The 12,207-nt window shown below is 35.6% G+C and overlaps 1 protein-coding gene across 3 annotated transcripts in view; it reads right to left on the reverse strand.

The window, feature by feature from the left end:
* Positions 1 to 12,207, reverse strand: part of SLC4A7 (solute carrier family 4 member 7) — a 94,226-nt gene that overhangs the window by 34,940 nt on the left and 47,079 nt on the right. For all 3 annotated transcript variants that reach the window (XM_063303913.1, XM_063303915.1, XM_063303914.1), the window contains 3 exons: positions 9,472 to 9,587; positions 5,189 to 5,346; positions 2,809 to 2,896 (listed from right to left, as the gene is read on the reverse strand). In XM_063303913.1, coding sequence (XP_063159983.1) covers positions 2,809 to 2,896; positions 5,189 to 5,346; positions 9,472 to 9,587 — 362 coding nt within the window. The remainder of the gene's footprint in view (positions 1 to 2,808; positions 2,897 to 5,188; positions 5,347 to 9,471; positions 9,588 to 12,207) is intronic.

Genomic DNA, 12,207 nt, shown 5'->3' on the forward strand with positions numbered 1-12,207 from the left:
GAAAAACTGAGCAAGTACTCTAGATTAGGGTTAGGGTCCATCAAACCTACTCAGTTGCAGTACCTGCCCTCCAAAATGATACCCTCCCCGAAGATTTGTGTAGCTTCCAGTCTTATGACATGACGTTCTGGAAATTATTAAAAACCTGGTTCTTCTCACAAGGCTTGGGACAGGGTGGTTGTAGAGCCCCTTTTAATATACAGTAGCTTAGTTTTGTCTGGTTTAAGACTGGCTGTTTATTCTTCTGGTTGGCTGTGTTCTCTTTTTTATATGCATCAAAGTTATTAATTTATTTATTTATTAAATCAATTTATATAGCTGCCCATCTCAGTACATGACTCTGTGTGGCTCTCAACATTAAAACAAATAAAAATATACACAAATAAAACAAGAAATAAAAAACACAGCAGCCATAGAATCATAAAAACCCTCAGCATAGCCAGGAAAAGGGCTCTGTCACACACCTGGGGCCTTCGGTTTAAGCACAGGACCAGGCAGGTCTTCAAGGCCTGTAGAAGATCAGCAGAGCTGGGTCCAACCTAATCTCTAGAAGGTTGACATTCCAGAGGGCAGGTGCCATGGCAGAAAAGGCTCTCCTAAAGGACCCCACCAGCCAACACTCCGTGGTCAATGGTACCCGCAGCAAGCCCCTCCTGCCAGATTAGATAGGCCAGGTAGAAACAACCAGGAAGAGACGGTACCATAAGTAACCTGGCCCCAAGCCACGTAAGGCATAAAGCACCTTGAACTGCACCAGGAAACAAACTGGCAGCCAATGCAGCTCATGGAGCAGTGGTGTCACAATTGCCAAATAACTGGTCCCATTAAATGCCAACACTGCCACATTTTGCACCAGCTGAAGCTTCCAGATGCTCTTCAAGGGCAGCCCCGTGTACAGCATGTTTCAGTAGTCCAATCAGGAGGATCATCACAAGTGCATGATTATTTGTTTGTAAGTCGCCCAGAGTCATCAAGGAGTCACACAGCCTCAAAACTGGATTGAATAGTAAATAGTAAAAAATAGCTTGTTGCTGCCACATTAAATGACTTACAGTATCTTACAGTCCCAGATACACCCATCTCATTCTGTGAGACAGATTACTACTTAAAGCTTCTATGAATAGTACTTATTGATTAGCACCTTATTTCATTTATATGAAGTAAAATATTCTTGAGATATTTATATAAGCTTAATATAAAAATGGTTAGACACAAATAAAAAACATTATGAATAATTTTAGAATAATATATATTCTAATTTTTAGTTTCTGTGAGACTAGTGCTGCTGCCTAGTTTATATGGTTTTTTATTTATTTATTTTATTTCATTTTATCTATATATTTTTATTCAGGTTACGTTTTTAGTGTGTTTTATTGTAAACTACCCAGAGAGCTTCAGATATTGCACAGTAACTTTTTAATAAATGAATTTTAATTAACAAATAAATTAAAATGATACAATGAAGAGTATGATACATTAATTTCCAGACCAAAGAGCAAAGTAATTGTCTTTGACTGGGAAAAATGGAGAGAACAATGGCAAGTTATATATAAAGCGCAAAAACTAGAGCAAGTAGATGGATTTGGGTACCTTAGTAGAAAGTTTACTAAAAATAGGACAATTGATGGAGAATTGTTAAGATCTTCTGGTAGAAAGGTAATAGATAGTAATCTGATCTCTTGCAAGAAGAAATATTTGTCAAAAGAAAGGAAAATAGCTATTCCTAAAAGCATACTTTTGTCCATTTTGTTATCTGGAAGTAAGAATTAGGTATATCAATAGAAACATAAAAATAAGTTGAATGCAATAGGAGTAAGGCATTTAAAACGTGTGGGGTAAACAAAACAGGATAAGGTCAAGAATTAATGGATACTGAATGTATCTGCACTGAATATGAAATTAAAAACTACTAGAAGAAAGTACCTCAAGGTGGTTTGGGCATATAGCCAAACTATATGCATTGCAAAACAAAACAATGAAAAAAAATGAATTAGTTAAATGAAAGGGAAGACTGAAAACAGAAGGAAAAGGCAATGTACAAAGGAGTTCATGGAAGTGATAGAAGCAAGGATGGTTCATAAGGACAAAAAGGTACAGAGAGGCATAAAGAACAGCATTGATATAAACTAGATTTAACTCAATTTCCTTTTTATTATTACATGCCTTTAATTTATTTGGCTTAATATTTCTTACTTCCTACTGCACTTCTTGTAACATTGTTTAACTCAAAGCAAATTTATTTATTTTTATTGATCAAATTTATATCACACTGCAATCACATGTGGACTCTCACTGGCTAACAAAAAGGAAATAACATCCATAATAAAACATACAATCCAACACAATATCTGGCATCAATACCAAACACCATCCAAAACAGCTCCATCTTCAGCTACTTCTAGAAGTTGAGTAACATTGGAAGTAATCCAACTTCTTGTGGGAAGCCATTCCAGAGGGTTGGTCCCATCACGGAGAAATGACACTTCTGGACTTTGGCTCCCCTGACCTCCCAAAAATGAGGGATAGCCAGCTGCTTCTCCCAACACAGTCAAAGAGGTTGGGCTGACTCACGTGGAGAGATACAGTCCTGCAGATAGGGCTTCATCTCTCCACTTGCCAGGGAAAGGCATAATGGGTACGTACTTACAGTATGTGTATATACTGTACTTACACATATTTAAGTATGTACAAGATGATATATTATACTCTACCATTATAAATTTAAGTTTATTATATAAATGCATATTGACTTCAGTCAATTTTAGAGTAAATAGTTCTTTGGGGTATGTACTAAATGGCAGTACTCACATCATCAGTCATGAGCGTTGCTATTGATCGACCAATTTCATGATACTGAGGTGCTTTACCTGCTGGCCCCAGCAACAGAAAAAGGAATCTGTGGAATTATGAAAATGGATTGCAAGGTCAGATATTATAACAGTAATTCAATGACAACTGTTATTGAGGGCTGGAATTTTTATGATTAAATGTCAGCATGCTGAGGCATATAATAACAACAACAACTGGAAATTTTGTGAGTTGCACTCACAACACATTTGAGGTTCAATGGGTTAGAAAGGCAAATTGCATCAATCAAAACAAATTTCTTAATCCAACGTTAATGTATGGTAATGACACCATGATTTTTCATCTGCTAAATTTGCCAGAATATTTTGTGTAGTTCACCCTGGATTCATTTTCCATTCTACTAAAATAGCTATCAGAATTTGTATATCAAAATTATTACAAAATTCTATTTTGCCTCTACTGGTTGGGTGATCAGAGGACAAAACTGGCATACACTGAAAATTGTAAACCAAAATAAACACTAGTTTTATAATATATTGCCCCATTTTAATATATACTTGAAATATATTGAACCACAACATATCCTTTGCACAAACCAAGTATGCAGTCAAGGAATGTAGCAACAGTCACATATAATTCAGGAGGTGAAACTGAGATTACACAAAAGAAGGGTGGTATCTGATTTAACAGTTTAGCTCAAGGTGATATTTTTAATTCTAAGAAATATAAAACATTGATGCATGCATTTCCTTAATTTTAACTGCTAGGACATCATTATCAATATTCCCATCCCCATCCTCTGATTCGCTAAACTGGACATGGCATTTAAGCAGCCTTACTGGATAACTGCATGCTTTTAAGGAATGAATACATTTTAGTACAAAGAGTTCCCATCAAAATGTCTCATATGCTCCAACAGGAAGGGCACACTGTGGATCACTTCTCTGAAACAATGTCACCTGGTGAGACCCAGGAGGCATGACTATTTGATGGCAACTCCTACTAGTTGGAATGATCCCCCCTACCCCTACCCCTACCACTCCCTAATATATGGTTGGCTGGACCTTGCAAGCCTTAAAAAGGCAGGCAAGAGCTGTCTTCTTCCCCAGATGAGATATGATATATATTAGTCCTGATCACCATCTAATTGTTTTAGTTTGCTTTAGTAGCATCTGTTATTTTTCTGCACCTATTCTGCTTGGTTTCTGTATGCTGCCCAGAGTCATGTTGTTTGAGCTGGGCGTCCATATAAATAAACAAACAAACAAACAAATAAATAAATAAATAAAAAGGCAGCAATGTCAGAGGGTTGGCTTCTATATGCAGATGGCCTGTTGTATTCATCAAATATTGTAGATCATTCAGGTTGATCAGACACCATGAATTGAAGAAAAAGACACCTGGAATTACGACTTTACAACTCAAAAACCAACATCCCTTTCGTGTGTAGTATTCTTTTTTTATATTGCCCTTTCTTAAAAAGTCTTCACCAAATTGATATATCTTTCAATAGTTAATATGAAGAATTATTAACTACCAAATAGAAAAGAAAGTAGGTATGATTATAGAATTGCCATATTATGTACCAGGTATTAATGTTAAGCCAATGTCTGCTATTGGTATTCTCAAACTTAGAGAACAGTAGACTAGGTAGGACTGAACCATTTATCTATTTAGCTGTGCATTCTTTCAGTAATCTGTTTACTGTCACATGTGACCCAGAAGAGTCAAAAGCCAAGAATAAACCTTGGGTTATGACACTGGTGTATCACAGTAAATAAACCATGGAAGCATGGCAAGAAGAAGCAAGCAAGAGCGATCTGAAGAATTCTGGTTTGTCATGGTATGCAGATATAGCCCGTAAAAGTAGATGAAAACTTGGACAAAAGATTATCACTACTTAATTTATGACATATTTAGCAAGGTGAACTCCATATCCACAAGACAAAACTATATGATTAACTCTTTGTTTTTTAAATTATTTATTCAGGTATATACGTTCTCAAGAACAATTACTTAATAATACTCTTTCCTTCCATTAGCTATTTTCATCTGAAAGTGATTTTAAGTTTAATTTTCTGCACTTGCCACTAAAGAGAACCCAAACATTATGAATAACTATGAACTATGAAGTTAAAGAACTGCTCGATGACAGCAAGTATTCCTTCTAAATGGCAGGAAATAATATTTTATATTTATTTAAAATAAATTATTTTTTAAAACCATGCATACAAGATTTTAAACCAGCATGATAAACCCACAACAAAGAGGCAGCAGCAAAGACTACTTTTCTAAGAAGAAAAAATTCCTGTGTCACACAATATAGATTCAAAATCATACACACAATTAAAGGTTTATTATATGTATATTTTTATTTTACCGGGTAGGAACAGGAACCTCTGTGAGACCAGTGAGAAGCACAGCTGGTGACAGCCTCACAAAAGCAATAATTGGTCTCTCTAAAAAATCCACTTCTCCAACCAGCACATTTGATGCCTCTGCACCTATTGGAATCTTCCTCATAAAGTTCATATCCACCTATTTTCAAAGGAATGATTGAAAGTATATTAATTTAAAGTATGTTAAAGCATTTTTGAAACTGACGTTTAAAGATAAGTGACAGTGTTGCAAGCAACATATACTATGTTACTACAGGGTGATTTATGTTATGAAGTGTATTTTAATGTAACCACATATACAAATATTGTGTTTGAATATCTATGTTAAAATATACAGTCACAAAAACTTTCTAAAATTATATCTTGGGAATAAAAGGGTTTTATAATAAATATCTACAAATTCCACTAAATCAGTGTAATTATATACACAATTGCTTCATTTTATAAATTTAATCTAAAAAAGAATATTTTTGGAGAATTAACTCTTTATACATTAGCATTATTCAAATTACACATGGGAACTGTGTATATAATTATAAAAATACACCACCATAATATATAGCATCATACAAACTATTGGCTCACATATACACAGAAACACAAAAATCACTGAAACTAAGACACCAGTTACACAGCTATCTAGAAAAAAACACTTACAGCTGGCCTCTTGAGTCCCACACCAAGTGTGCCACAACTACAGTGCCAGGAGGCAGAATCCTGCCCAACAGGAGACAAGGCAGGTGCAGAGAAGAACAGGCCAAGTAAAAATATAAGAACTGTGATAGAGGAGCTGGAATAATGGCATTTGCCATGATTAAACTATAATGTAAATTTGTTTTGTTTACATAAGTATATATTAAGACAACTTTTAAGTAAAGTTATATTGTTTTGCTGAATTATATATCGGAACCAAAACATTGAAAGGAAAAATACTGTATTATAAATGATACAAATAGCAACTTCATTGCAGATTAGCATTTTTTACACTAGAGGAAGAAATTCTGTATAGAGAATTCAGTGAAAAGTGAAACACACCAGGCTTTAACCCTGTAACTGGACCATCAACCTATAGTAATCTATTCCTTTAAACCCCACAGTTCTGCCCCACTTACAGTTTTAAGTGTTCTTTATTCATACTAGACCTGGGAAGCCACAATATTAGCTGATTCAGGAGTCTGTATACACATCTAAAATGGGCTGTGTCCATGCTACAGCAGAGTTCCAATGACAAGACCATAAGGACCCTTGTATAAATCTTATAGCCCACTACACTGCATGTAAAAGTCATTGCCCTTAGGACTTCCAGTGGGAACATGGCGGACTGAACACCTGTGTCCATGAGCTCCACGGGCATACAGTAATTGGCATCATGGCAGTTTTTTCTTTGGGCTCAGGCTGGTTTCTCCTGAAGCCCAGGATCATTTTTCTGGACCAAGGAAAATGCTTGGAATTGACCCATTCATCCTCCAGACAGTGAGTTGCAGCTAGATCATAAACAGTGTTCATTCTCAACAGTTAAGACTTTGCCGGGAGGCTGGGAAGACACCATTTCCAAGCTGCGCTGCAGCCCTAAAGGGACATTAAGTCCAGCAACCCCATTTCTAAAGCACTCAATTTATTATTATTATTATTATTATTATTATTATTATTATTATTATTAAAGTATTTGAACCCTAAGAGAGGCTTTCCTACATTAAGAAGAAATGATCTCTCTTGGCGCTTATCATTATTTTTATGATTAATTTTCTTTAAAAAAAAATTAAAGCTTTGGATTTTGCTTTCCATCCAATACTAAGGAGGGTTGAGAGTATGTTATCATCTCCCTGTTATTCTTTTTGTGCTAATTTTGAAGATTTTTAGCATTTTTCCTACACATTGAATCTGCTGTTCTGAACTTTAACTTTCCTGCCTCTACTTTCTCTGGGAACTGTCTGGTATCTTACCTTAACTCAGTTCAGAAATTTTCCATTACCTTTCACTTCTGCCAGTTAAGTTTCTAGGGGGCACCATAATTAACCAGTCTTTCTCTGACTTTCACCGAGATATCAAAGCAGATATTAAGCAGATTTTTTTCTGATTCCTGCCAAGTTATTATGCAAGACTTTCAGAGCATTGTGGAAAATATGTGGTCTAAAATGTGCCATCTGGTTTGGTATGATGTGAATGAACCTGACGGATCTAACGGTGATGGAAATGTCTCTCCCAGGTGTGAGACTGGGCTTCTGTTAAAATCCTGGATGAAATTGGCAATGCTGAATTGAAGATCTTAAACAGAGAAATTGAGCTGCAAGACATGAGTGCATTTGACTTTCTGATGGAATGTTATGGAAAAGAAGAGGTTATTATGTATGGGAGGTTCTTTGAAGAGAACTATGTGTTTGTGAGGGGAGCAGTTGGGCTGTTTGATTTCTTTAAGAAAATAGCTCTGTGCCTACTATGGGGATTGTAAATGTCTTGGTCTATTTTGAAGTGGGTTAAGGGATTAAAAATATTTATCTGGATGGTTTTTTGGCTTTGGATGATTTTACTTATCATTAATGATTCGGATTATGATTATTAAGGTTTCTTCTTATTCATGTTTTTTGTATTATTAATTATAATGGTAGACAATTTACATGCTTTTTTACTTTTGATCTTTATTATGATGAAAGGTGAAAGGTCCCCTGTGCAAGCATGGAGTCATGTCTGACCCTTTGGGGGGAATGCCGCTTTCACGACATTTTCTTGGCAGACTATAGTGGGGTGGTTTGCCATTGCCTTCCCCAGTCATCACCTTCCCCAGCAAGCTGGGTGCTTATTTTACCGACCTCGGAAGGATGGAAGGCTGAGTCGACCTGAGCCGGCTACCCAAGACTCCAGCTTCCGCTGGGAATGAACTTGGGTCATAGGGAGAGTTTTGGTTGCAATACTGCTGCCTACCAATCTGCGCCACATGAGGCTGACCTTTATTATAGTAGACAGGAATGTATAGAATAGTACTAGGAAGGGAATAATTATTCACTTCAATTGGAATAATTAAGTAATTGTTATTTGGGGGGGGAATTGATTAGGTGATTTATATTTTTTTATTTTAATATAAACGGAGGGAGCAATGGTATTTAGTGATTTTTATAATGTGCTAAGGGGTTGACTTGTAAAAATAATGTGTCAACTATTCTATCAATTTATTTGAGCTATATCCAGCCTCCAGTTTAAGGGCCCAAGGCAGTGTACATAGCACTCACTCCATTATTTTCTCCCAAACACCTTTGAGAGATAGATTGGGTTGAAAGAGTATAACTGACCATAAGTCACCCACTGAGCTTCCATGGCTGAGGGTAGACTGCTCAGGGTAGAATGAATGCTAAATCAGAATATCTACCTGTCAATCTTTAACATTTTGTTCACAGTGCCACCCTCTTTGAAGAGGAAATTTAGAGATTATCTCTTATCTCTAGCTATCATAGAGATGGATCCTTCTCTATATTCCTACTATCCCATTCTAAGTTAGCCACATCAGTCTGGAACCTTCCACCCACCCATTGAACCCTGACTCCACCTTCCTCTCCATCCTCTTTCCTTTTCTCTTTGACCTTCAAAGAAGGTCCTAGAATAATCTCTCCCTCATAACATATTTATATAAGGAATTATAGCTGCCCTACTGTCAACAAAACCCCCCAGTCCCAGTTGTAGGAGGCTGAATGGAAATAGGAATCAGAAAAATTCATTCATTCATTCATACCCGACCATATCCAGTAAACTCTTGGCTTACGATGAATAGAACAAAATGACAGTTTAAACAGTTATGTAGAATATTAACTCAAGCGATAAATAAAAGAGAGCAAAATAATAAAAGTGGTGCAGCGTATGTATGTATGTACATCTGTAACCTTTGAGTCAGTCTTGAACCTTGGTGACTACCTGGACAAGTCCTTGAAGTTTTCTTAGCAACATTTTTACAAATGGTTTGCCATTGTTTCCTTTTTAGGGCTGAAAGTGAATGATTAGCCCGAAGTGACCCAACTGGCTTCATGCTTAAAGTGGAACTAGAACTCAGTCTCCTGATTTCTAGCCTAGTGCCTTTAATCACTATACCAAAGTGGCTCTTACTGATCCTGCACTTTCAGCCAATTATTGAAATATACCTGTATTGCTACTAATTTATTCTACAACTATATTTCAAGTGATTATATTATACTACATAATTACAAACAAGTATTATATTCTGAAGAGAAAAAAAATTAAAATTCACATAGCCATGTTCTCTAAATCTTAAAAACTTTACCTTGCTGAAGTCAACAGTGCTGTTTTCTCTACTCCCTCCTGTTCCACTAATTTTAAATTCTCCACTTTTTCCAACATCCAAGTTACCAGGTGCAGATTGTGGTGATGCTAAGAGCCCTACAAGTAGAATAAACAAGTATATTTAAAATAATGTCATCTGGTAATAGGTATGGTTACATAATAACAGTGACAGCTTTCTAAAAGCAAATGTGGAAGTTAATAAACAAAAAGTGCATTAGTACCAAAATCGCCAAACAAGTTATTTTTTCTGAAAAACAATGAATGCTTATTAAATGTTAAAACTAGCTATTACCTAAATGATGGCCTTTTGCAAAATGCACCAAAAAGGTGTTACTTTTAAATTTTAAAATGTGCATCTAACCACCAATGTGGATCATGCATTATAGGAATGTCATAATTTCTGTAAGTCTGGAAAAATCACAAAATAAAGCAAAATGTATTTTAGAATGCCTAAATAAATATGTGTTTCAATATCATAGTGAACCATTAGAATGTTATCAATCATCCATTAGTGGCAGTCCTAAAGCAAGAATACTTTTTAAAGTAGGATCTGAGCCATGATCCAAATAATTCATTTATTCCTAAGTAAGGTTTTGTAAGTTTGAAGTTTAAATTTAAAATTTATTCTTATGAAGGTAAGCAAACCATAACATTCCATTTTAATTGGTTGCTTACCTTCATAAGAATAAACTTCAAATAGTATGCCATCTATAAAATCAATTTACTTGAACATTAATGGCACAGTTATTGTACCTAATTTTAGTAATCAGTTTTGTATGTAGCAAAATGAAAAGGAATGGGTAGCTGATTTTCAGATTCATGGCTAATTAAAGATTTAGTGGAGTTTCTTACATCCTAACCCAAAACTTAATTCAATATACCACATTGGTGTGAATCCCATATCATTCATTCAATGTTCAATGAACTAAGACAGGAAAATAGTAGGTATGTATAAAATCTATTATTCTGGTAGCAGAATGTTGCAGAGAACTCCAGAATGATCTGTTTCTCCTCTGGACCATACAAATCCAGTCAAATAGTAGATTTTGCACATATCTAGAAAATAGTTACTGAATATAAACTGTAGGTTAATCTTCAAGAGGAAAATGATTCATTAGATACAATGTATCAATATTGTCTAACAGACCCATGATGTAATTGTCTTATGCAACAGCATGTGAAACGTCTCATGTCAAACTTTTTATCATTTAGAACAGGTGTAGGAAAACTGTAGTTTTCCAGATGTTGCTCAGCTACAATGCCCAGCAGCTGTGGCCAGCATGGCCAATGTTAGATATGAGGAAATATAATGCAACATCTAGAAGGTCATGATAAAAAACAAACTATGTGGGCTAATCACGCTAAGGAGACTCATAGCTGGCAGGTGCGAGTATGTAATATGAACATATGCAACCTTGAGGGAATGAACTGTATATACCAGGGATTCTCAAACTTTGTGGTATCATTACCCTTTAAAATAATAAATAAATTTGTGTGATCTCCTCCTATGAATAAAGCTGTCAGACTGTACTCTAACATGGCTGCTATTCTCAAGAGGACCTGCTCTACATGGACAATCCAGGAGAGCCACAGAGAATGCTCACATGTCCAGGCACAGCAAGAGCAAGAACAACCACGGTACGTGCCCTTTTTAAAAGTATGAAATGAATATAAACATTCTCGGTTATCTACTTCAGCGTGTTTCTGACTTGATTTTAGAACTAATAACCTTGGTCATTCTTGATAAATGAATTACAGCAGAGATAGAACAGAATCTGCTGAAACTCTATAATGCCTTTGTAACGCTGCCTTGACCTCCTAGAGGAAATATGAGATATAATCTGGCAAGTAAATAAATAGCAACTGATCTGGAATTTATCAAGGCTCATAAACATTTTAATTCCATCACACTCAAGACTGCTAAAATAAACTTCACCTTATTCTATACCAGAAGTTTGACTGGGGCCAATAATTTGATAATTCGGTACTCTATTATCAACTACACTACTTTCTGTCATGTTTTCAAACCCATTTCTAGATAATGGCTGTTTCCTATATGGACTCAGTTTCTCTACAAGAAAATCTGAAGATCCAGCTTTTTCAGCATGAATCTTCTAATCAACTCAAATGAGAGCATTTCTCTACATTCTATCCTAGTTTAGCTAGTAATTATATAGAAGATTCTCTTTGCAATGGTAACTTGACTTACAAAAGATCCACTTAGTCTTCTTCACAATGCTTTTTTAACACAACAAAGATATCCAATCTACCAAAGGCAGGACATTAAAAGAGAGTATCTAAAGCATCTTCCTAGCCACTACAATTAACATCCCTAAGGAAAGCAAGAGAGTACTTTCCCAGTTACAGCAGCAAGGTCACTGAACTCCTTCCTTAGTTGGATACAAATTTCCTTCTCTAGTTCAGTTACTGATGGATAGTTAACTTTTTTAGCTTGCCTATTTTTCAGACTGGTTTTAAATGGATCTGATAATTTCAGTAGCACCTAAAAGAGAATGCCCTGAAATTATTATGTGTTAACTATTATTTTGATGGGTCCCATAGGAATGAACACACACACACACGTAACATTTAAATTTTTTCTTTCCAGAATTAAAAACAACCTTAAGAAACATTTTCAAATGATACTAGTATCCCAATATGTACCAACCTTTTACCACCACCACCACCCCAAGTTGGTAGAACATTCACAATTCTG

The sequence above is a fragment of the Candoia aspera genome, chromosome 4 (genome assembly GCF_035149785.1).
Source record: "Candoia aspera isolate rCanAsp1 chromosome 4, rCanAsp1.hap2, whole genome shotgun sequence".
Lineage (NCBI taxonomy): Eukaryota > Metazoa > Chordata > Lepidosauria > Squamata > Boidae > Candoia > Candoia aspera.